This window comes from Macaca mulatta, chromosome 4 (genome assembly GCF_049350105.2).
Source record: "Macaca mulatta isolate MMU2019108-1 chromosome 4, T2T-MMU8v2.0, whole genome shotgun sequence".
NCBI lineage: Eukaryota > Metazoa > Chordata > Mammalia > Primates > Cercopithecidae > Macaca > Macaca mulatta.
Window position 1 is genome coordinate 152,681,734 of NC_133409.1, and position 25,013 is coordinate 152,706,746.

Genomic DNA, 25,013 nt, shown 5'->3' on the forward strand with positions numbered 1-25,013 from the left:
TATTTGAAGCTATGCAGTATCACTGGCAATAAGAGACACTCAGGTTACAACAAGAAAGGGAAACACTGGATACTGATTAGATTGTGACAAAGATGAGGAAAATCAACTGAGCATGTAAAGAAAGATGAACTTGGTATATTGCTGGGGAGTGTAGACTGTGGAAGCTGAAGGAAAGTTTGTCTTTCCTCAGGTGATTTCCATATACAAAAACCCAGAATCCAATTTGTAATTGTGTATAAGTACTCCAGAGGCCCACTCTCATAGGTCCACGGTCTAGAATTCTACTACAGAGATATATATGGTAACACATATTGGAAGCAAACTAGTTGACTATCCATAAGAGATAAACAAAATGTTTTAAAAGCATAATCTATGACAGTCCAAAACACTGAATTAGATTTATATGTAGTACACAGAGCTTAAAAAATGTTGTCAAAAAGATAAAATGGTCTCCGCAAGCTCCATGTCCTTCCTATTCTGCTGCCAGATCAGTGTGATCTCTGCAGGGTGGAAGCCCAGGGCCCAGCACCTCAGGGTGATATTACAGTCAGAGATGGGGTCATAGTGGGTGCTGATGGGGAGAACCTTTGGGGATCTGAAGAAAAGGGTCAGAGAAAATTTAGAACATTCATTTTCCTTCCATAGGCCATTCAACAGGGCTCACTGATTGCCCTAAGAAGGAAAGGATTTTAGGAAGAGAAACCCAGACACCAACATCTACTCTAAGAGTCCAGGGGGAACATTTTCCTTTTTCAAAGCAGAGTGAGGCAGGATATAGTTGTGGGCACCAGGTCTGAAAGGAGGTGAGGGGGTCCTAATTAAGTAGTGTCAAGGTCACACTGAGCAGGGCCAGCGTTAGAACGAGCTCCAAAAAGAATCAGGATGGAGGCAAAAGATAAGGTCTGAGAGAGACAGTTCGGTTCTTCAGGAAGTAGCTGCAAGATCATGAAAATTAAAAACTTTTATGCATCAAAATATACTATCAAGAGAGTAAAAAGACAATCCATGGAATGAAAGAAAATGTTTGCAAATCATGTAACTGATAAGGGTCAGCGGCGCGATCTTGGCTCACAGCAACTCTGCCTCCTGGGTTCAAGTGATTCTCCTGCCTCAGCCTCCCGAGTAGCTGGAATTACATGCACCTGCTAATTTTTTGGTATTTTTAGTAGAGACAGGGTTCCACCATGTTGGCCAGGCTGGTCTCAAACTCCTGAACTCAAGTGATCCACCTGCCTTGGCCTCACAAAGTGCTGGGATCACAGGCATGAGCCACTGCGCCCAAACACTTACATATTGGGATGCTTTTTTAGAAGCCAGAGGGGATGTAAGAAATACAACTACTCCGAGACAACCATGTTGTGAGAACATCAAAGCTAGCTAGGGAGCAAGGATACCTGGAGAAGCAATGAGGTGCTAAACATGCGAGTGAAATTTCTTGGGTCTTCCAGACCACCTACCAGACGCCAGCTAAATGCAGGTATGTAAGCTGATTTCATATGGAACAGAAGAACCACCCAGTCAAAGTCTTTCAGAATTCCTAGTTCACAGAACCAGAGGAAATAAATCATTATGTTTTAAGCTCCAACATGAAGTGATTTTTTTATACAGCAATTGATAAGCAAACACAGGGTTTATAAGAGAAATAAAACTGCATTCTGGGAATAGTAAATTTGGTTTGTACGCTTTTGGCATAACTTGATTAGCTGGCAATTAGCAAAAAGGTCAGTCTAGGAATTCTGTACTTCAGTAGGCTTTCTAGGGATATGGAAGAAAACATTTTAGTTGCTTATTCTTAAGAAAACTCTGAGAGTTTACCTATGGGACACAATTGCGAAATGTCTGTTGGTGTCCTTTGTTAGCATCTTTGACTTTGTTAGTTCAGGTGTGCACCATTTCCTTTATTAGAATTTTATTAAAGATAACTTTGAGATTGGGAAAAGACCTGAGTCTTTTCTGACTCTGAATGGGCCTAGAGGATATGAACATTCTCTGCTGCCCCATATTTTTCCCCTTGTTTAAAAACAGCAGCAGTGGCATCATTCTCTCCAGCTCTTCAGTCAGCAGTTATGGCTGCCCAAACATGGACTGCCCTAAGGTGGCTCAGGACATGGATAGGGAACTGGGGGCATGGCCTTGGAAATGCGAGCTGCTGAGTGAGGCCAAGTGGTCTATGGAAATCATGATCTCCCCGCATGGTGGGATTACAAAGGTGACCAAGAAACACAGACAGAAACAGAAAAAAAGGGAATTAAGAGTTGAAGTACCCACAGAACAGAATCATGGAATGTAAAACAAGTAAACTTTATTTGGGAGACTAGGTGAATCCATCACTGGTCACTGGAACCCTGAATCTGCATTTTCTCCTCAGGAAGGTGGTCTGAAATGGAGTGTGCTGTGTTTGGCAAGGGCTGTAGTGGTTTGGAATCTGGGTAAATGAGCAGAATCAGAGGAGCAGAATTAGTTTTCTGACTGTGGTACCTCTCACACCAACCCAGAACCTGTCCATGGGTCCTCTTCACTTTATGTTCTCCATTGTCCCGATCCTCTGAGGTGTCTTCCATTTTTTCCCTTATCTCTCACCTGCTTGGTTCCCGAGCTGGGCCTCAGGCCGGTCTCCCCAGAGTAAATGCCCGGGATCATTGAGGAAGCGTTGGCTGCGCTGGCATGTTAGGCAGGTCTGTACTGTCCAGCGCTGTCCCCTGCAGCCTAGGGTGAACATGGGAAAAAGCGTGTCCAGGTTCAGAAGTAACGGTCTCTTGCTGCCAGTTTTGCCTCCAGTGTTTTTCAGTAGGTATCCCCGCTGCCCCACCACACCCCTAATTTGAATGCACATTTGATGGTGTCAGGCCCTGGCATAAGCTCCATCGATTTCCTGGAACTCTTTAAGATAAAGTTCAAACTCCTTAACTAGACTTCAAGAACTGGCCTGTTCCCCTCTCCAGTCTCATGTCTTGCCCTCCAGCCTCCTGAACTCTCATTTCCTTGACAGCACCACAAGCTCTCTTGTCTCAGAGTCTTCACACATGCCTAGAATTTCCATCTCTCACTCCCTTTGCTTATCATGAACTTCACCACTGGCATGAGTAAGTGAGCAATCTACTCCCCCAGTTAATTTTTTTCTACACCATTTTGTTTCTTAATCTGTCCCATCAATCCATAATTTCAATGAGAATAATGAATCTAGCACAGTACCTGACACATTTTAGAAAGTAAGTATTTGCTTAATAAATGAATGGTGATGGGAATCATGTCCTCCACAAAGCCAAATAACATCTATTATTGTGCATGGGTGGGGATGCCTCTTAAAGTAACAGCTATTCTCTACTGCCCACATTGGAAAGAAAAAAAGCCAAGCCCAAATCCTACTTTGTGCAAGTGGAGTTAGCAACTTAATTCAAACCCGAAGAAGGAAGACTCCTGCGAATCCCACACCCAACATCCATCAAGAGCGAGAAAGGCGCTGTTGACCTCCAGTGGGCCCTCTCCCCCCGCCCCGCCCCCAATGCTCTGCAATCGTCCACCTCGGCTGGAGCACTCACGTCTCTGGCGCTGGGTGCAGGTGAGGCCCGGGACGAGGAGGGAAGAGCAGCCTCGACAGAGAGTCCTCTTCACCGAGGGGTCCCTGGGGGCGGAGGAGGACAGTGGTCCGGCGTCCGCGCTCCCTCTCGCGTTCCTCCCGCGTCCCGCCCGCCGCCGACCCCGTGAATGTCTCACCGCCGGAGGACGAGCCGCTTCGCGATGGTCCTCTCAGTGTGGCAGTAAAACCTCGCTAGCGCCTGGTTCTCGGGGTCCTGGGCAAGGACACAATGGGCGGCCTGCGGGAGGGAAGCGGTCACTCTGGGGCGCCAAGCACCGTCCCCTTTGGGGCGCTTGTCGCAGACTCACCTGGTACAGGAAGTTGAGCCTCTGGTAGGCCTCGCGGTCCTTCACCGGCCCAGCCATCAGCGCCGCGCTCCAGGGCCGCCCGCAGACTCGCCCCTCGCACAGCCCCGCCCGGGCGTCCGCGCGAGGCCTCCTGGGAAGCGTAGTCCCCGCGCCCTCGGGCGCCTCCCCCAGGCCTCACAGACTTATCTGGTCGGAAATCCATCCCCAGCAATCCATGCCCAGGGTCCCTTTATGAGTTTTCAGTGCTTTTGTCTTCCTCAAGCTCATGACCAATTATATCACGTAGAGACCTAGTGCAGCAGGTGAGGATCTTATATCGGCTAGACATTTTCAGGACAGAAGGCTGGTCTCTTTATGTAGCTAGGTAAGGGAGATGGTTATGTGCAATTTATACCCAGCTAGAGCTTCTGCTCTACTCTCCTGAAGTCAGAGGCAGATGCCTGTAAGATCTACAGAGGGACAGCACAGAGGTAATACATTTAAAAAAAAGCACTGGTGCCAGTGGGGGTGAAAGTGGGAAGGATCATAAGGGTGCTGGAGGGAGGGAAAAGGACTCCTGATCCTCAGAAAGCAGTTTACTCCTACTATTCCACCTACCAAAGAAACACTTCCTGTTATGCAGTGCTGGACACACAGTAGGTGATCTTCACTTTCTGAGTGAATGGTTTCTAACTCCTAGGCTTAGGTACAGCACAGAAATCTGTCAACAGCATCCCCTGTCGCTGAAACTTCACCTCACACCCCTCCCTCTGACCTCTTCTATCTTCCATTTCTTCTGTCTGGTGTCCTGTGACTCACAGTGACTATCAGTTACTGAAGTGAGAAGCAGAGGGACGTGAATTGGAGAAGATGAATGAACCCTGAGATGGGGAGGGCAGCATAAGTCAGGAGAGGATAAGACTTCTCTCCACTCTCAGACCTGGTGCCAGGCGGGGGCAGACAAGCAGGGCTCCAGCTGGGAGGAAGGACAGGCTGAAACCTCCTCTGGAACTAGTTTCACAAGGGTCCTCAGACTCAAATGAGAGAGGTGTGTTTAAAATGTAGATGTAGGCTGGGTGCGGTGGCTCACACCTGTAATCCCAGCACTTTGGGTGGTGGAGGCAGGCAGATTACTTGAGTTCAGGGGTTCGAGACCAGTCTGGCCAACATAGCAAAACCCTGTCTCTACTAAAATTAGCCGGGTGTGGTACTGCATGCCTATAGTCCCAGCTACTCTGGAGGCTGAGACAGGAGAATCGCTTGAACCTGGGAGGCGGAGGTTGCAGTAAGCTATCACACCACTGCACCCCAGCCTGGGTGACAGAGTGAGACTCTGTCTCATAAATAAAATGTAGATGCCCAGGCCCACCCCAGACCTTGACTAACCACTAAGGGTGAGACCCAGGAACATGCATGTGAACACCCAGTGATTCTTACACATCAGTACAAGGCTGTCACCAAATGACCACACAACACAGAGATCACTTCAGTGGATCCTTTGTTCCATATTATTTTAACCAACCAAAGTATCTTGCCACAAAGAACCACAGTCAAGGCACAAAGGTAAGAGGAGGAGAGTCTGGACAAAGTCCTGTTGAGGTGGTAGGAGGAACTGAAATGCCCTCAATAAACTGCAGATTCTTCTCTCAGTCATTTCTGTGAAGATTACCCGAACAGCAGATAATCCAAATTGGTTTAGTTTGGTTTGGCATGCATCACTTTTACCTTTTATGACAACATATGTACCCTATAAGTTGTTTATTTTGGCCTAACATGAAAATCATTTACATTCTCTGAAAAGGGAAATGGCAAAGGGTGAGGGATGGCAACAAACAAGCAAAAACCTGGCTTTTGTTAACACCAGTTCCAGGCCAGATGCACACAGGCCAAAGGAAGTTGCCTATCTGGCCCTTCCCTATATACCACCCTCTCCCACTGTCTTAGAGTGAGAAGGACTCCACTACCTTTCTTCCTTTCTGGCTTGGACACCTTGGCCAGGTAACAAGGCTGACAATTTGGGGGTAGCTACTTAGTAACATTCTTTAAGGCCAGGGCTTTGGATACAAATACCCTTCTCTTTCCTCTAATACCTGACTCTCCTTTCCAAGTTCCCTTGGGAACACCGTGAGAGGATAGATGTGTCTTGCAGGATCTCTTCCACCTTGCCCCTGGAGAGGAGCAAAGTGACTGACTTATTGGTATAAAGAGGCAAGCAATAAGCCAACTCTGCTGAATGCTGAGGCAGGGACCTGGGTTCTCTGCTTTCCTTTCAACCTTTCCTTCTCCCCACATTCCTACCTCTGGTCAATCCTACCCATAATGGCAATCTTACCTTTAAAATAGAAGACCAAAGAAACCTCCCTCCCCTTTATTAATCTCTAGGAATCTGTTCCTTTAGCCCACTTCCCTGACCTTCCTTCTAGCCTTGTTGATGTCCAATCTCTGCCCTCAGAAAAACTCCTCAACATCTAGACCCATGAGAGCATCTGTCATTCATCTTTCTTGAATTTAGAGGTACACAGACCCCTGTGATCTACCTCAAGAAGCAAGACTATCCTGGGTCAAAGAACTCCCTAAAAAGATGTGCAGGGGTTTCTGTTTCCTCCTCTGGTTTGAGCAAGTCAGACCCTCACAGATTTTGTTTCTGGAAAAGCCTCTCCTTCCTTTCCAACCCGTCCTTGTGCAACAGAAAACCTGATGGACTTCAGGGTAGACAATCCTCTGGGAACCAGCTCCCCACCCTGACAGTTAGGAGGGAGTCACAGCTGTGCTGTCTCATCCAGCCCAGTCCTACCTCCTTCTCCACACAAAACCATCCTAGAAACCGAGGTGTTTCTCCATGATGATTCAGGACTGGAACCAGGTGGACACGAAGACGTTCCAGCAGGACACAGGAAGGAGGCCCGTAGCACTTGACCCTGCCTCACCCCAATTATTCCCACATCCCAACCTGTCACTCCCAATCTGTTGGGGGCCTGATGGTAAGTGGTGCAGCATTCTTCCGTCCAGCCCGGATGCCTGGGTAGAAGAGGGGCCAAAGTTTCTCAGTAAAAGTATCAGTGAAGGTGTAGATATGAGAGCGGTCTGTGACATTGTAGAAAGACAGTGTGCCGGCCTCATAGTCTAGGAATATGCCTACCCGCTTGGGTTTCACTTTGATGTGCAAAGGGGTAAAAGGTGTGGTGGTGGCCGCATATTTGTCCCCATTCCATAGCCGCACCCGCCAGTAGCCAGTCTCAGGGAGTGGAGTCAACTCGCCCTTTCGGCTCACGGAGTCCCGGCATACACCCACTGCCCAGTGGGTCTTGTCGCCCACCTCCACCTCCCAGTAGTGTCGACCTGAGGTGAAACCCTCAGTAGCCAGGACGCAAGGGTAGAAGGTGAAACGCCTTGGTGTGTCAGGGAGATCCCGGAGTCTTGTCTCCACGAACTTGACGCTCTTACGATCCTCCGACAGGACTAGGTTAGGATGAGCTGTCTCAGGGTCCAGGGTCACATCCGCTGGCGGGAGAAGCCAGAGTGGGGAGCTAGATGAGGATGGGAATAGCTAAATGCCCCTGCCTCACTCTTCCAGCCTGCCTTTACAGAGCCTGGTCCCTTAAAGGTCCCCAGAACAACACGGTTTGGTTAACTTTCTCAATCCATGGTGTCACCTAAGGGAGGGGAGAAAGCAATGGCTCACTTCTCACACTGACCCTAAAGTAAACAGATAATAATCTCTTGAGTCTGCAGTGGCTGGTAATGTAGGTTCCCGCCTGGTCCTCTCTTCATCTCCCTCTGACATTATCATTTATCTAACTACATAGAGAAGTACAAGGTGTAGTCTGAGAGGCAGAAAAAACAGAAAGTGTTAAGAAGGATGCAGAGCAAGACAGCATATGGTCTAGGGATAGGGTGACCATGTGTCACTGGCCTGGTTTATGACTATTTATCCCTGCATATTCACATTAATATAATGACACTCCCTTTCAGTTTCTTTCTTTCCTTTTTTTTTTTTGAGATGGAGTCTCACTCTATCCTCTAGTCTGGAGTGCAGTGGTGCGATCTCAGCTCACTGCAACCTCTGCTTCCGAGGTTCAAGCAGTTCTCCTGCCTTAGCCTCCAGAGGAGTTGGGATTACAGGCGCCCACTACCACATCTGGCTAATTTTTATATTTTTAGTAGAGATGGGGTTTCACCATGTTGGCCAGGCTGATCTCAAACTCCTGACCTCAAGTGATCCACCAGTCTTGGCCTCCCAAAGTGCTGGGATTACAGATGTGAGCCACCGCGCCCGGCCATTCAAGGTTATGCAAGTTTACGTGGTAAATTATATAATCACTCTACCCAATCTTTGGCAAATTATTTAACCTTTCTGGGCCTTGAAAAAGTATGCACCTAAGAGTAGGTAACACTTAAGGCTTCCTCTCACTCCAAGTTCTGTGACTCAGGGTGAGACTAAAAGCCAGATAAAGGGGTAGGTGTGGGTGGGAGTAAGAAAAGTGAGAGATGGGATAACTGAAACCCATATAAGGCAGGACCTAAAAGCTTTCTTCTCTCTAGTGGTTCCTTCTAGTTTCCTTTTGGGAACAACTCACCAATTAGCTGTTTAAGGATTTTCCTTAGGGCAAAGTACTGTCGGGGGAAATTGCTGAAGTTCTTTTCCAGCTCTATGGATACTGAAGTCACCTCCATGGTCTTCACCTTCTCACATCTAGGAGGGATAGGGAGATAGGGGAAGAAAGGGCAGAGTTAGGGAGAAGCTCCAGCCAAGTGACTATTCAGATGTTAACATCTTTAGGGAGAAATGAAAATTCTCCATCTTTCCACTTTCTTCCTCCTCCCTGAAGAGCTCACCTGTTGCTTTCTTTTACTAATCCAAGGAGAGCCTTATGATCCCGTGGACAGATCCTCATTTTGAGAGTGAGCCTCTGAACTTTCTAGGAATATTCCTATATTTCATGCAAATGGATGATTGCCCTCCCTGTTCTCCCAACCCCTTCCTCCTTCCATCTTGTTCGGACATAATTCCATCCACTGGCACAAGTAGAATCTGGTTCTGCCTTATCATTCTCCTTCTCAAGAAGTCCTGATGTTCAAAGGGGAAAAGGGATTATTCTTCCCAATAATTTGTTCTCTACCTGGCATCATGGGCACAATGAACATTCTCCCATACCCTGCTCAGACACTACATGACTTTCCCAACCTTACCCCCAACCCAAACTCCTGACTGTACCCCTCCTCTCTAAGCCAAGACCTAACTCACTGAAAGAGATACAACAATCACTTACTTTTCCAGGGTACTTTTGACATCCTAGAAGGAAGGAGAAAAGAAAGCAGTATTGGTCCTGGTATTCAGTGGTCCTGAAGGCAAAAGGTTCCCCCTCCTCCCAAAAGTTCCACAGCTATGAAACAGGCATAGGATAAACTGAGGGTCACGCAATGCAAGAAGAGCTCCAGGGGGACCTGAGGGCACTTCTCCCAACCTAATCCCTACTTTCAACTTTCGGTCATCATGAAGCCTGGTCATTTATATCACTTCCAAATGATTTCTTTTATGCTTGTCTTTGCTCCTCAAGGATGCTGGGAGCTCCCTACCAGGGACAGGGATTGTGTCAGTTCTTTACTCTGGTCCCCCAAGTACCAACCACATATCTCAGTCTCCTTGAGGATCAGTATAGAGTTCCAGACTGGTGGCATTGGAACAAATCACACATTCCTGTTACGGTTTGGTATTCCCTGTCTTGCATTGGTTAATAAACATTAATAACTAGCCAGGCACAGTAGCTCACGCCTGCAATCCGAGCACTTTGGGAGGCCAAGGCGGGTGGATCACTTGAGATCAGGAGTTTAAGACCAGCCTGGCGAACATGGTGAAACCCTGTCTCTACTAAAAATACAAAATTGGCCGGGTGTGGGGGTGTGTGCCTGTAATCCCAGTTACTCGGGAGGCTGAGGCAGAAGAATTGCTTGAACCCGGGAGGCAAAGGTTGCAGTGAGCCAAGATCGCACCACTGCACTCCAGCCTGAGCAACAGAGCAAGACTCCATCTCAAAAAAAAGAAAAAAAAAGGAAGAATAAACACATTAATAACTGTGTGCTAATACTGATTTGTGAATATTTGGGATCCAGAAGACAAAGAAGACAAATCTCTGTCCCACAAGGATTTCCCAGTTTAATGTGGAAGGCAGAACACACATACATGAAAGGACACAGGAACAAACACCAAGCAATACGTAACACAAAAATAAGTGTACAATGAAGCCTCACTGTCAAATGCTGGTAATCTAATCTCTAAGATAAAAAATATGTTCCCTACAGTTTTGCTAACACCATTCATTTACTGAAGAGAACAAAGTATTTCAAATATTTTAGAGGTATTATTGATATATACATAACAAAAGCAATATATTATTTAAACATAATTTCAGGCATACCTCATTTTATTGCACTTCATTTTATTGTGTTTTGTTGACACTGAGTGTTTTTCAGCTAGATGGTTTGTGGCAACCTGTGTTGAGCAAGTCTACTGGCACCATGTTTTCCAACAGCATGTGCTCACTTCGTGTCTCTGTGTCACATTTTGGTAATTCCCACAATATTTCACACTTTTTCATTATTATATCTAGTATGATCTTGATCAGTGATCTTTGATGTTACTATTGTAATCGTTTTGGGGCACTGTGAACTGCATCCATATAAGACAAACAACTTAATTGATAAATATATTTTATGTGTTCTAACTGATCCACTACCAGCCATTCCCTCATCTTTCTCCATCTCCCCTGGCCTCCCTATTCCCTGAGACACACACAACAATATTAAAATTATATCAATTAATAATCCTGCAATGGCCTCTAAGTGTTCAAGTGAAAGAAGAGTCACATGTCTCTCACTTTAAATCAAAACCTAGAAATGTTTAAGCTTAGTGAGAAAGGCACATTGAAAGCCAAGATGGGCTAAAAGCTAGGCCTATTGTGCCAAACAGCAAGCCAGGCTGTGAATGCTAAGGAAAAGTTACTGAAGAAACTTAAAAGTGCTACTCCAGTGAACACATGAATGATGATAAAGTGAAACAGCTTTATTGCTGAGATGGAGAAAATTTTAGTGATCTGGATATAAGATCACATGATTCTCTTAAGCCAAAGCCCAATCCACAGCAAGGCTCTAACTCTCTTCAGTTCTATGAAAGCTGAGAGAGGTAAGGAAGCTGCAGAAGAAAAGTTTAAAGTTAGGTATTAGTTTGAAGGCAAAAGGTTCAAGAAAAGAAGCCATCTCTGTAACAAAAATGTGCAAGGAGAAGCAGCAAGTGCTGATGCAGAAGCTGCAGCAAGTTATCCAGAAGATCTTGCCAAGATTATTGATGAAGGTGGCTACACTAAACAACACATTTTCAATGTAAACAAAACAGCCTTCTATTGAAGGAGGTGCTATCCAGGGCTTTCACAGTTAGAGAGAAGTCAATGTCTGGCTTCAAAGCTTTAAAGGACAGGATGACTCTCTTACTAGAAGCAAGGGCAGCTGGTGAGTTTAAGTTGAAACCAGTGCTCACTTACCATTTCAAAAATCCTAAGACTCTTAAGAATTATGCTGGCCGGGTGCGATGGCTCAAGCCTGTAATCCCAGCACTTTGGGAGGCCGAGACGGGTGGATCACGAGGTCAGGAGATCGAGACCATCCTGGCTAACATGGTGAAACCCAGTCTTCACTAAAAATACAAAAAATTAACCAGATGCGGTGGCAGGCGCCTGTAGTCCCAGCTACTTGGGAGGCTGAGGCAGGAGAATGGCGTGAACCCGGGAGGCGGAGCTTGCAGTGAGCTGAGATCTGGCCACTGTACTCCAGCCTGGGCAACAGAGCAACACTCCGTCTCAAAAAAAAAAAAAAAAAAAGAATTATGCTAAATCTACTTCCCCTGTGCTCTAGAAATGGAACAACAAAGCCTGTTTACAGCATGGTATACTGAATGTTTTAAATTTAAAAAAATTACTTTTTGTACAGATAGGGTCCTGCTATATTGCCCAGACTGGTCTCGAATTCCTGGCCTTAAACAATCCTCCTGGCTCGACCTCCCAGAGTGCTAGGATTACAGATGTGAGCCACTGTGCCTAGCCTTTACTGAAATTTTTTTTTGGGGGATGGAGTTTCACTCTTGTCACCCAGGCGGGAGTGCAATGGCATGATCTTAGCTCATTGCAACCTCCGCCTCTCGGGTTCAAGTGATTCTCCTGCCTCAGTCTCCCAAGTAGCTGGGATTACAGGCGCCCGCCACCATGCCCAACTAATTTTTGTATTTTTAGTAGAGATGGGGTTTCACCATGTTGGCCAGGCTGGTCTCAAACTCCTGACCTCAGGCAATCCACCTGCCTTGGTCTACCAAAGTGCTAGGATTACAGGGATAAGCCACTGTGTTCAACCCTTCACTGAAAATTTTAAGTTGAGACCTACTGCTCAGAAAAAAGATTCCTTTCAAAATATTACTGCTCATTGACAAGGCACTTGATCACCCAAAAGTTCTGATAGAGATGTAAAATGACACTCAAGTTGTTTTCGTGTCTGCTAATACAACATCCAATTGGCAGCCCATGGATCAAGAAGTAATTTTGACTTTCAAGTCTTACTTAATAAATATATTTCATAAAGCTTCTATAAATAGTGATTTTTCTGATAGAACTGGGCAAAGTAAAATGAAGGCTTTCTGGTAAGGATTCACCATTCTAGTTGCCATTAAGAACATTCGTGATTTGTGAAAAGAAGCCAAAATATCAATATTAACAGGCATTTAGAAGAAGTCTATTCCAACCCTTATGGATGACTTTTAGGGGTTCAAAACTTCAGTGGTGTAAGTAACTACAAATGTGGGTTTTCAAAGATTTTCAAAGAAGTTCTACTGTGAGTATAACGCTATTAAACAGCATCACATGCTCAGAGATATCTTTCATAAAAGGAAGAGTCGAAAGTAAACTTCGTTGTTGTCTTAAGAAATTGTCACAGTCGCCCCAATCTTCAGCAACCACCACCTTGATCAGTCAATATTGATACAAGACCTTCCACCAGCAAAAAGATTATTATTCCACTAGGAAACCCAACAAATTAATGTGACTTGCTTTATCAAGATACTCGCTTTATTGAAGTGGTCTGGAACTGAACCCACAATATCTCTGAGGCATGCCTGTATCCTTTAAACTATGTTTCTTTTTCAGCAGTACATAAATCAAATTTCAGGACTTAAAAGTAATGGTAACTGCATTTACAAAATTTTTAATGCATAGTTTTTCACTAACTCAGGCTAGACTTCCCTCTTTTCAAAAGAATGAATCTTTTCTTTGGAACAGATTAAGCACATAATTGCTGACAAGAGATAAGAACACAAAAATGATTAGAAGGGGATGGGAGAAATCAGATCAGCTTTTCTGTACCAAAGACCCTTTAAGTACACCTGGCAGAAAGAACGGGATTTAGGGAAGCAGAGCAGAAGAATGAGTATCCCAGGCTGACAAAACAGCCTATGCAAAGCTACACTGCACTCGGCCTGAGGGGCTATGCAGGGGCAAAGGTCGAACCTTAAGCATCTCGAAGCCCGACTGTAAGCACTTGCCCTCCACCTCTGCAGCCAAGTGGGCCAGGTCCCGGCGCTTGTCCCCAAGGTGGGCAGCATTTTCTCGGAGTCGCTGCAGAATGTCCTGTTCCTCTTCTTCTAGTCGTGAAAGCAACACCTGCTGCTCTTCATCCAGCCGCCTGTGAAGCTCTTCAAACTCCCTTAAGATCTGCTGTCGGCGACTTTCCACTAGTCTCTGAGAAGAGGGAAGATGTTATATCAGCAGGGTCAGTGTGGTATAAGGAAGCCTTTCTCTCACCCACCATATGTATGAATTAACACAGACTTCCAGTTTCACCGAAAATGGTTTAACAAAGGCTGGGTGTGGTGACGCATGCCTGTAATTCCAGGCTAAGGGAGGTGGATTGCTTGGGATCAGGAGTTCGAGACCAGCCTAGGCAACATGGTGAAACCCCAACTCTACAAAAAATAGACAAGACAGAAAGACAGAGAGAAAGACAGAAAGAAAGAAAGAAAAAAGAAAGAAAGAAAGAAAATGAGAGAAAATGGTTTAACAAGACAGGGAAGACAAGACAGACAAAGACAAGAAAGACAAGAATGACAAGACAGAAAGACAGAAAGATGGACAGACAGAAAGGAAGAAAGAAAATGAGAGAAAATGGTTTAACAGAACACTCATGTTTTATTCCACTGGAATTTCCTTCTGTAAAGAATGGCTCCATCACTATCACTCCCCTACTGATGACTTGGTAGTGAAGACCACTGGGGACATATATATATATATATATATATATATATATATTTTTTTTTTTTTAACTTAAGATAAAAAACTCAATAATATGATGACATGCACTATTACAGATATCAGAGATATCTGTGTTATTATCAACTGTAAAGTTCTAGTTAATTCAATCGGTCGAGAAAAGGAAAGTACAGGCTGAGCATGGTGGCTCATGCCTGTAAGCTTAGTGCTTAGGAGGCCCAGGTGAGGGGATCACTTGAGGCCAAGAGTCCAAGACCAACCTAGAAAACAGTGAGACCTTGTTTCAACTAAAAAGAAAAAAAAAATTAGTCGGGCGTGGCAATGCACATCTGCAGTCCTAGCTACTCAAAAAGCTGAGACAAGAGGATGGATGGCTGGAACCCTGGAGTTTGAGTTAGTGTGCTGTGATTACTACTGCACTCCAGCCTGGGTGAGATTCTGTCTCAAAACAAACATGAAAAACAATGAAACGAAAAGGAAAGTACAAATACTAAAAAGTTAAAAATAAGATTGTCATCTTTTGCATATTGCAACACATCCACCAGATAAAAACCAGAGAACTGTGAAAATACAAGAATCAGTAAGAATTCTATGGGTTATTATAAAATATACATATGTAGATTTCAGGGCTGAACTTGTTAAATTGTTTCAAGTCACTTCAGAGAATTGGCAATTCCTACCCCAGAAACAGGTTACAGAAGTTTGTTAGTAATTTAGTTTCTTGAAATTTGAAACATGCTTTCTCTAAGCCAGCACATAGACTCTAACATTGGGCCTCTAACATTTCTGAAATTTGGTAATACAGGATTCAAACACCAGCCATAACACTTTCTGAGAATTATCAGTACATTCTCTCTTCTGCATCTACACTACAACAAATAGTGATCTCCCTAAAGAAAGAATTCCCCAAGCATCATGTGACTGATGGTGAAGCAAAGTGAGAAGCAGAGACTGGGACTCTAGAAGGAAGTGGATAGGGAACGAAAGGCAGGCCTGAGGGTGAAGAGAGGGTGGGGACGCAAAGCCAGGATGGGCCTGACAAGCGTGGCATTTGTGGATTCAAGCTAGTTCCTGGCAGAAGCTGACCAGCTCTTCTAGTTTAGGGCCACTTGCTACTTCACTTTCCACCACTGCCTTCTCAGTGTACATCTGAACAAAACATATTCTCACATTTGCCCTCAATAAAACACAGCCTTTGTGTGTGTGTGTGTGTGTGTGTGTGTGTGTGTGTGTGTGTATGCATGTGTGTTTGTTTAGGTAGGGGTGCAAGTTTAACATTTATGACTGTGATAAATAGGAAGCAAAAAGGCTCTTCCTCTTATAAACCAGTAATCTCTTCTCTTTTTTTCACTCTATATTTTAGGGCAGTGGTTCTTAATGAAGGTGTTATCACCCTCTGAGGATATTCTGGAAATGGGCACATCTTCTTGTTTTCCATAGTTGGGGAAGTTCCTGACAATGACGCTAGCACTCCTCCAATGACAATCCGGCATAGTGAACTGACCTGCAACATTTTCTAATGTTCTGCTGGGTATTCAAAAACATAGGCTTGGGCTTGAATATCATTTTATGTAGTATAAACACAGAGTAATTCTTACATGGTTTTACCATACATAAATTTTTCAGCAATAGCTAAATAAAACACAAGATTATATTCTGTTATACTTAGAACTTTACCAAAAGTTATTATTATGAAAAATCGTATCACCAAGAGCTAAGCTACTTAGTGTTTCAATCACATTGGCACACATCCATCTCAGTCTGAATTTGTATTTATATGTTGCTGATAATGACACATATAGGTGCAAGCATATAACCAGCTATACTGTAAAGTCTTTCAGGGTAGTCATGCCCAAATATTACATACCACATTTTATCATCAATTATGTTTCATTACATTTGGACATGATAGACTCTTTAAAATTTAAAATTATGCACATAGGTTATTTTACCTGCAATTTTCAGTTCAGCATAATTACAAATTATTTTTAAAAGGGGCATTGAGTCTGATGAGGGAGAAGGAGGGAGAATTCAAATGGTCACAAGAGGAATGTTGGTGGTAGTTTTGGAGATCACTGACATGACAATTTACAATTTAAAAAAAAACATGACATTTCTGTTTAAGCATTTAGAAGGTTTTAAAAAAGTATATTTCCATCTCTATTCTTTACCTTCAAGAAGATGACCAACATGAAGAAGAAAGCTAATGACTAGCAATAAGCACCATTTTCATATTTTTAGATTTCTCAGAAGGCCTCTAAAAGAACAAAAAACTAAAAGTTCACGTTTGTAACCAAAATTGGTTCAAATTTTTAAAATTTCAAATGCTTACTTTGCTAAAATGGGTAAGGCACTAAGGTAATAATACTTGCTTTCTGATGAAATGTTGTCATTCATTTAAAAATTCATGTTTCTATGAATCAAAACTTGTATTTAGCTTCTGGTGATCCCTACGTCAACTCTTAAAAACTCATCATTCTTTGGGAAACCTTTAAGGAGGCCAAATTTCTATGTTGTCTTCTTATGAACTTGCACCTGTGCATTTTGTGCCATTACTAATTTTCTCCACTTAACTTTAAGCTCAAGGAGGGCAGGAACTGTGTTTTGGCTCATCATTGTTCCCCAGTGTCAAATACAGGGTTTGGCCTAAACCAGGAGCTTAACAAATATTTACTGATTCACAAAGAACTAGCATTCCTGGTTTTGCCACTTACTGGCTTCATGATCTTGGACTAGTCACTTACTCAAGGTCCATTTCCTTCTGTGTAAGCTGAAGGTAATAATACCTACCTTAAAGAATATCTAAGTTTACTCCTACATCTTACTAAAGATGGCCTCAGGATTTCCTTCTGTCTCTTTCTCGTAGCTTTTCTATGTCTCACTTATCCCAATTTGGCCTGAACTTCAAGACCCTAACAACCCTATGTCATGGATATCTAATGAATTAATGCATAGGACTCAATTCTAGTTATTTTTGCTACAAATGATAATTGTTCACTGTTCAACAGAAGAAAGACAAGACACCAAAATACCATGCTAAAAATAAGGCAATGCTATAAAAGAGGTGCAAAATTGTATGAAAATTAAGAACGTTAATTTCTGAAGGGTCAGGAAAGGCTGCATAGGAAGTGGCTTTCATCCCATCTGAGAGATGAATAGGATCCTATGGTGGAGGATGGGGAGGGGAAGAACATTCTAGGACCAACATCATTTAGCATACTTAAGCTTACTTGAGTTTTAAGAATGTGGTCCTAATGTCATTGGATAGTTCTTCTGAGACTCTTGGTCAGCTCCTTTTCCCTTTCTCCCCAGTGAATCTTCCACATTCTCCTCTCTTCAAGTCCTCTAAGAAACTCCCATCCCTGCCTTCTCAGCAGAAAGCCTCCTTTGCTGCTTTAACAAAAAAAGGAGACCAAGAGGCACGAACTCTCTCAGCTCACCAGATGTAAGATATTCTGTCTGTTCTTCATCTCTTAAATCCCTCTTAATACTTAATTCATGACAAGTAATTTAAGTACAATGTTTAATGACAATCAAGCCTAATAAAATACCATAATTTTTGAGAGAACTACATTGTTCTTTCTTTCTTTCTTTTTTGAGACAGAATCTTGCTCTGTTGCCCAGGCTGGAGTGCAATGGTACGATCTCGGCTCACTGCAACCTCCACCTCCCAGGTTCAAGCAATTTTCCTGCCTCAGCCGCCCAAGTAGCTGGGACCTGTACACAGGTACGTGCCACCAGGCCCGGCTAATTTTTTGTTTTTAGTAAAGACAGGGTTTCATCATGTTGCCCAGGGTGGTTTCAAACTCCTGAGCTCAAGCAATCTGCCCACCTTGGCCTCCAGAATTGCTGGGATTACAGGTGTGAGCCAGCATGCCCGGCCAAGAACTGCATTTTACTAATGAATTGGAACTGGTGGATTAAATAGTGTATAGTTAATACCCTCACAGACAAATACCCTTCAGAGCAGCCTACATGGGATTGCCTGCCTTTACCTTGAGCTCACCAGGCTTCTTCTCCTCAGAGGACTTGCAGCGAGTGATCTCCTGCAGCTTCTGTTCCAGGGGCTCCAGACACTTCTGCAGTTTTTCCTGAGGGGTAGGGAAGAAGTGGGAGAGGTGACATTTGGGGTTGACTGGTACATTTCTCATTCAGAGATTAAACCATTTGTTTTAAACCATTTATTTGCTTCCTAGCCATCTTACTGCCTCTTGATCTGATTTCCTTCCTTGCCTGTCATTTGGGATGTCAATTTCCTACAGTCTGTCCACATCACCTTCTCTGCTCACCCAACTGTCCTCTTACTGAATTTGAGATAGCTGTCACCAACTCTGTGTCCTTTCTCAACTCTTTCCACTTTCTTACTGAGACAACTGCCTACTACCATCAAAGCAACCTTCTGTAACCTGATATTTTTCTTTAAACCTGTCCTCCCATCCACCTCTATCCACCTAAAATAAAAACATGGTCATTATACTGTAAAACATGGTTATTATACTGTAAGTTACCTGAAATCTTGTTTTCAAGAGTAACATAATTAAGCAAAGTATATGATAAAATGCTAACACATTAATCTCTGTTCCCTTTATTCAAACATTTTCCTGTGTCTCAGCAGTAAGTTAAATGATATGCCATGTTAACCATTACCTGGAGAAGCTACAAACAACAGAATGGTTCAGCTTAGTCTGGCAGGTATCAGTCTCAAGTGATATTACCTATGCCCAATAACCAATGTGAAAACAAGGAGCATTCTGAGCAGGCAGGCAGAATGAAGAAATGAGACTTTTCAGTTCCTCCTAAGTTTAATCTTTTCCATGTGGTTTCATTCATTTATGAAAAATATGATACCTTCCAAGACCACACATACCAATATTCACCCATAAGACTCATAATATTCACCCAAAAGACTCATATGTATTGCAAAAGTCAGATAGAAATTTTTGGACACTTCTCACCATTGTTCTTTTTCAGGCTAGAGGACAACTGATCACACATACTGTGTACCCCTGCATATGCAGCTCTGAGAATACAAAGTGAGTAGTAGAAGCTTAAGATCTCTACCTAGGGAGTATTTCATCCTCTGCCACTGCTCCTTTTTTACCCACACTGACATCATGTGTCTGCTTCCCCACCTTGTACTCCTGTGTAGCGTCATCCAGTGGCACAACGGTGTGGGCCCGGTGGGTGTGGGAAATTGCACAGATTAAGCATACAGCCTCCTGGTCCTCATAACAGAAAAGGCTGAGGGCCTCATGGTGTTGGGGGCAGAGGCTCTCATCCCGGATCTTCCGCTTGACGGCCTGGAGCTGCTTGGCAATTTCCACCATACTGCCTAGTTGCCGATTAGGTCGGAGACTGCGGTAGCGGGATGTCTTTCGACAGACAGGACAAGGGAAGTCCCTCTCTAGGTCTTCCCACCAGCGGGTGATGCAAGCTTTGCAGAAGTTGTGCCCACACTCAATGATGACAGGTTCCTTCAGATACTCCAGGCACACAGAGCAGCTTGCCTCCACCTGTAAGTTCTCCAAAGCCGCAGCTGTAGAGGCTGCAGAGGCCCCAGCCTCTAACAGACTTGTCTCTGCCATAATTTAACTTGGGAGTGGGGAAGAGGACAGAAAAAATAAAAATATTAATTGGAGGTGTTTTTTTTTTTTTTTTTTTTTTTTGCATCCCTGGCCCAACATTTATCCCTGTTAAGTCCTAACTCCAGATTTGCCCAATCTTGTTATTCTCCATCTTCTCTTTCAATCAATTCAATCTCTTTGTTTCTCCATTTCCAAAACTTGTGACTCCCAGCCATTAACCTTTTTTTCTTGTTAGTAAACTGACACACAACCCCCAATTTATCTATCTTGTCTCTTACCTCTGCTTTCTCTTGTTAGAAAGAGCAGCTTCCTTCAACTCTAGCTCAGCATACTTCTCCTGATCCAGGTTCATTCCACTTGTATCTTAGAACCAATAGTTCCAGACCACTGTATCCTCGTTTGACATACGTTTCTAATAGATAAGAAAGGAATCTGAGAAGTAAAAAATGTCATAAAAATATTAACATTTCTTAAATTAAGCATATTTTAAAGTTTAATGTTATAAGGGCTTTATGATGAATCCACTGGAGTCTAAGCTTGATTCTCTGACACTGTTCTCTCATTCTTCTAAACCACAGTATCCAATCTTTTGGCTTCCCTGGGCCCATTGGAAAAAAAAGTATCTTGGGCCAGACATAAAATACATTGACACTAATGACAGCTGATAAGCTAAAAAAAAAAGAAGTCCATGCATAACTTTTGTTCTATCAGCCACCACAAAAGGTCCATGCATAATTTTTGTTTTATCAGCCACCACAGATAAGTAAAAAGAGTCCTCCCATTCAAAAGGTTAGATACCAGTGTTCTAAAGGCTAACAAATGGAATGAATGAAGCAAAGGCAACCTTCTCTTTCCAGGAAAATCTGAAATTATTCTTCCTTTTATCCATCAGACTAGCCTAAAGGAAGTCTGCTCTCTTCTTGGAATAACATATTTCATGCAACATTCCATTTCTATTGTGTTCATTTGGACACTCAGAACTGCTGAAAACTGATAAATTATGGCAACTATATTAAATAGTACATTACTGAGCTCAGGCCAACAACTTCTTGTAAAGAAACAAGTCTATTTATAGTGACTGGAATCCTTCAATATAACTATTGATAACTAACATCCTGGGCATACTGTGTCTCCAACTAACAGGTTCTGGAGTGGTTGGGAATTAAGAGACAGAAAAGAGGCAATGAGATCTCCCTCAAGTGCAGCCTCAGAAGAATTGGAAATGCATAAGAGAGATTTATAAAACACAACGCTGGTCCCCCACTCCATCTTAAAACGTCGATACTTTTAGCCATGGGTAAGTTGATGTATCTATCCCCATAACCCTTTCTCCTCCTGACCCCCATCCTTCTCTAGGGACCTACTGGAAGGAAGGAAATTTGGTAAATCTATGTGCTGAGAGATAAGTGGCCATGTAATGAGGTAGGTTAACAACAATTGTTCCTGTATATATTGTTGGCACACACAAATGTGTTTGGAGTAGGAGCTGATAACTTCTTTGGACTTGAATTTTTTCTGTCAGCAATAGGAGAGAAGTTCAATCAGATGATTTCTCTCTACCTGTGGAAATCCAACTTTGACTTGTGGTGACCCTACCCCTTCCTCAGTCTTTTACAAATTAGGTGGCCTCCTCACCTGAGATGAGTAGAACTGTATGCACAGTAAGGCACCAGGACAGATCTAGACTGGCAAAGAAGTGGTGAAAGAAATGGGGAAAGGGTTCGGGAAGAATGGAGAGGACTCTAAACTACAGTCATAGTGAGACCTTGAGTGCCTCTGGGTTAGTCCTTCGTCTCCCTCTACTCCTTGTGTCTCAGCTGAAGGGCAAACTTCAGGGACGATCTCATTTTGTTTAAACCACTGTTCAGGGTCCCACCTTGCGACCCTGTCCTGAGAGGTTGTCCACAACTCTGTCCCACCCCCGTCTCCATTTTCTTCCGCCAGATCTGGGGCAGGGGGATTGGAGAGGGGAAAGAGGAAACGTCGTTGCTGGCAGGGTAGGGAGGGATGCGTGTCCAGGTGAGGAAGAGGTGTGACGTGAAGGTGGGATGCCCGCCGCTATGACGCAGCCGAGACCCGCGGTGACTGCGTCAGAGTTTCACCCGGGGAGGTGAGCAGCAGCGGGACGGGGGAACGGCGGGGTAGCCAAGCAACGCCGGACGCGCTGACGTCGCCGGGGCGGCAAAACGTCCGCCCGGGCCCGAGGCGGGCGGAGGCAGCTGTGGTTACGTGCGGGGGGCCGGTGACGCAGTCGCGGGGCGCTGGGACGCGACTTGCGGAGCCGGCCGGCGGGGGCAGGCCCCAGACTCGGGCGCGGCGGCGGGACAGCACCTACCTTCCCGGCTTCGGGTCCGGGAGTGCGGGGCGCGGAGCCGCCGGAGCGCTGCCTCCCTCCTTCCTCCTCCCCTCGCCCCCGCCCCGCGGCGCGACACACAATACTCGCCGGAAGCGGAAGCCGCGCCGAGGCTCGTGTCAGTGGAAGCTGGGGTGTCGGCAGGCAGCAGCGGCCGGGTCTAGCGGTGGCTGCGGAAGGAGGAGGTGGAGGAGGGCTGGCGATGAGAACCAGCAGGAGGAATCAAGGACAAGAAGGGACCCAGAGGGGCAGGTGGCTGAGATGCTGGCGTCCAGGTGACCCGAGGAATCCTCTGGAGATAGAGGCCCGCGCATGCGCGTGCTCGAGCGCTGAAGCCCATGGCCCGCAGGGCGCTGGACGGGCGCCCCGGCCGGCGAGGCTGTCCCGTCCAGGCTCCAGGCCCCGGCTCTGGCCAGGCGCCGCCGCTCCCCAGTGCAGCTGAAAGTCGACGAAGAGGGCGGGGCGAGGGCGGCTTGTGGACTTCCACACTTTTCCTCTCTTCGGGCCAGTCCGGGGAGAGGGTGGCTAGCTGTGGCGGCGGCCAATTACGTGGCGGACCTGCGGGGCTCAGCTGGCACGTCACTTCCGACTGGTGGAGTTTTAGCCTTTTAACATTCAAGGATTAGGTAAGTTCTCCCCCGGGTAGACTTCAAATACTCTTTGTCCTGCCCCTGCTTGGCGAAGTTTACCGAAATTATCTACCTACCCCGCTGGAGTGGGAGCCGGGAGAGAGCTGGAACCGCGACTCTGCTGCTCACCTTTGTGTCCTTAGCTCCTTCGCATGGGGTCCGACCGCAACACGTGCGCTGGATAAACGCTGGTTAACTGGGTGAGAGCCCAGGCCTGTTCTTTCTTCTGGGGCTGTGACTTGAGTTTCTCCGCAGGAGCAGATAGTGTTTGTGTAGGGACTGCGGACTTTTACATTACAGCCTCCCTGCTTTGCTCGCTTGCTGCTGGAAGCTTAGCAGGTCCTGTGATTTTGGAGGAAGTGGGTGAGGTGATGAGGCCAGGAAGAGTATGCTGGGAGAGGTGTCAGGGGCCCGGGAAGCGGTGATGGGGCTGGGGAGGGGTTAGTAGTGGGTAGAGGTGTGAAGAGGCTGAGGAGGAGGGGTTAGTGCTAGGAGGGGTGTGACACGGCTGGTAGAAAAGATAGCTTGCTCCGCCTCCCCGCCCCCAGCACTAGTCCTGGAGAACATTGATTGAAAGAGATGAGCAAATTTTGATGTACTCTCCTTGGTGAGAAAGTGCCCTAATTTCCGGTGTAAGTTGTGCTGCTGTTTACAAACACCCTGCATTATTTAACCTCTCATCTTGGGAGCCAGAAACTATTTACTTGTAGAAAATATCCAGTATCTAAGGTATAAAGATTTGGGATCACACATGCTAATTACAGTTGTCTACCTTTATTATTCCTTTTTTTGTGCCAACAATTGAAGAGGATTAAATTTGAGAAAATTACATTTGATACCTTTTTTTCACATTGCTATGTAGCCATTAGGGATTTTAGCAGCAGCAGTTGTTCTAATTCACAAGATGCCTCACTTGTAAGGGTAGTTTGAAAGCCACTAACTGGGCGGTGAGCCTCCTTAGCCTTGGCTTCGGAGGGAGAGTGAGATTTGGTTTTGATTTGTTAATTTGTGGCGCATAAGATGTTGATAACCCTCCTTTCTGGCGTTCGGTTTGTAAATAACCAGGAGGATTGTGATTAGACTAAGGAAATTAACAAGAGGAGGTCCAATTCTAAGGATTATGAAGAATGAGCTTTCCTAGAGACTGATATTAAGGGGATTTTACGGGCCGGGCGCGGTGGCTCAAGCCTGTAATCCCAGCACTTTGGGAGGCCGAGACGGGCGGATCACGAGGTCAGGAGATCGAGACCATCCTGGCTAACACAGTGAAACCCCGTCTCTACTAAAAAATACAAAAAAACTAGCCGGGCGAGGTGGCGGGCGCCTGTAGTCCCAGCTACTCGGGAGGCTGAGGCAGGAGAATGGCGTAAACCCGGAAGGCGGAGCTTGCAGTGAGCTGAGATCCGGCCACTGCACTCCAGCCTGGGCGACAGAGCGAGACTCCGTCTCCAAAAAAAAAAAAAAAACGGGGATTTTACGCTGAATATGGAAGGAAAAAATGGAGACTGCCTAGGTAAAACTATAAAATTATGAAGCGCAAATAGTATGACATATAACAGGGCTTGGCAAATCTTTGCTGTAGAGCCAGAGAGGACATCTTTTTGGCTTTGTGGTCCATACTGAACTTTCTTCTTGGAGTATGAAAACATCATTAGACAATACTAAATGAAGGCTGGGCGCGGTGGCTCACGCCTGTAATCCTAGCACTTTGGGAGGCCGAGGCGGGTGGATCACCTGAGGTCAGGAGTTTGAGACCAGCCTGGCCAACATAGCGAAACGCTGTCTCTACTAAAAATACAAAAATTATCCGGGCGTGTGGCGCGCACCTGTAATCCCAGCTGCTTGGGAGGCTGAGGCGTGAGAATCGCTTGAACGCAGGAGTCAGAGGTTGCAGTGAGCCGAGATCTTGCCACCGCCCTCCAGCCTTGGCAACAGCCATACTCTGTCTCCAAAAACAAAAGCCAAATGAGCATGGCTGTGTTCCAATAAAACTTTATTATGGATGCTAAAATTTGAATTTAATAACGTTTTCAAATGTCATGAAATACTCCCCTTGCATTCTGGCCCTCCCTCCCCAATCATTTAAAAATGTAAAAACCGTTCTTAGGTTTTGACTCATACCAACACAGGTAGTAGACCGTAGTTTGCCGACTCTCAACAGGATAATAATGAAATATCCAGTATTTTTCAAGTGATAGTAATTGGGAAAGTGAAAACAAACTATAATCTCTTAATTTCATCTGTCTATTTACTACAGTAATAAAGGGGATCTGAGTTCTTA

General features: G+C 45.0%; 2 protein-coding genes and 1 long non-coding RNA gene across 29 annotated transcripts in view; 1 reads left to right on the forward strand and 2 right to left on the reverse strand.

Moving 5' to 3' along the window:
* Nucleotides 1–2,282: 2,282 nt before the first annotated feature.
* On the reverse strand, nt 2,283–3,974 carry RPP21 (ribonuclease P subunit p21). 3 transcript variants are annotated; one of them, XM_015135855.3, is made up of 5 exons: nt 3,886–3,974; nt 3,715–3,815; nt 3,540–3,622; nt 2,576–2,706; nt 2,283–2,427 (listed from the first exon to the last, which is right to left on the reverse strand). In XM_015135855.3, the coding sequence occupies exons 1-5, from the start codon at nt 3,940–3,942 to the stop codon at nt 2,365–2,367; spliced, it is 435 nt and encodes a 144-aa protein (XP_014991341.2). In that variant the 5' UTR covers nt 3,943–3,974; the 3' UTR covers nt 2,283–2,364.
* A 1,371-nt stretch (nt 3,975–5,345) lies between these two features.
* Nucleotides 5,346–23,193, reverse strand: TRIM39 (tripartite motif containing 39). 24 transcript variants are annotated; one of them, XM_078000674.1, is made up of 9 exons: nt 22,810–22,873; nt 22,194–22,708; nt 20,029–20,182; nt 19,298–19,757; nt 18,161–18,256; nt 13,407–13,637; nt 9,135–9,157; nt 8,442–8,557; nt 5,346–7,365 (listed from the first exon to the last, which is right to left on the reverse strand). In XM_078000674.1, the coding sequence occupies exons 4-9, from the start codon at nt 19,748–19,750 to the stop codon at nt 6,818–6,820; spliced, it is 1,467 nt and encodes a 488-aa protein (XP_077856800.1). In that variant the 5' UTR covers nt 19,751–19,757; nt 20,029–20,182; nt 22,194–22,708; nt 22,810–22,873; the 3' UTR covers nt 5,346–6,817. The 24 variants fall into 24 exon arrangements, with proteins under 24 accessions (XP_077856800.1, XP_014991365.1, XP_028702736.1 ...); XM_015135879.3 differs by lacking the exon at nt 22,810–22,873 and adding an exon at nt 21,627–21,696 and having other exon boundaries at nt 20,029–20,162; nt 22,194–22,663; XM_028846903.2 differs by lacking the exon at nt 22,810–22,873 and adding an exon at nt 21,516–21,696 and having other exon boundaries at nt 22,194–22,662.
* The window catches only part of LOC144340524 (uncharacterized), a 49,858-nt gene continuing 47,048 nt past the window's right edge, over nt 22,204–25,013 (forward strand). Inside the window, exon 1 of one of the 2 annotated variants that reach the window (XR_013416725.1) lies at nt 22,204–22,932. This is a non-coding gene — a long non-coding RNA (uncharacterized LOC144340524). Of the gene's footprint in view, nt 23,864–25,013 lie in introns of both variants that reach the window. The other variant, XR_013416727.1, reaches the window with a different exon arrangement.

What these genes read in the sequence shown, in the direction of transcription:
- TRIM39 (XM_078000672.1), bottom strand. Translation starts at nt 19,750, where the DNA reads ATGGCAGAGACAAGTCTGTTAGAGGCTGGGGCCTCTGCAGCCTCTACA. An exon ending in ACGCTACACAGGAGTACAAG is followed by an intron (nt 18,257 to 19,297) that starts GTGGGGAAGCAG and finishes CCTACCCCTCAG; the next exon opens with GAAAAACTGCAGAAGTGTCT. An exon ending in AGAAGCCTGGTGAGCTCAAG is followed by an intron (nt 13,638 to 18,160) that starts GTAAAGGCAGGC and finishes CCCTCTTCTCAG; the next exon opens with AGACTAGTGGAAAGTCGCCG.
- RPP21 (XM_077998745.1), bottom strand. Translation starts at nt 3,942, where the DNA reads ATGGCTGGGCCGGTGAAGGACCGCGAGGCCTACCAGAGGCTCAACTTC. An exon ending in AAGCGGCTCGTCCTCCGGCG is followed by an intron (nt 3,659 to 3,714) that starts GTGAGACATTCA and finishes CGCGAGAGGGAG; the next exon opens with CGCGGACGCCGGACCACTGT. An exon ending in CCAGCTCGGGAACCAAGCAG is followed by an intron (nt 2,426 to 2,580) that starts GTGAGAGATAAG and finishes TCATTTACCCAG; the next exon opens with ATTCCAAACCACTACAGCCC.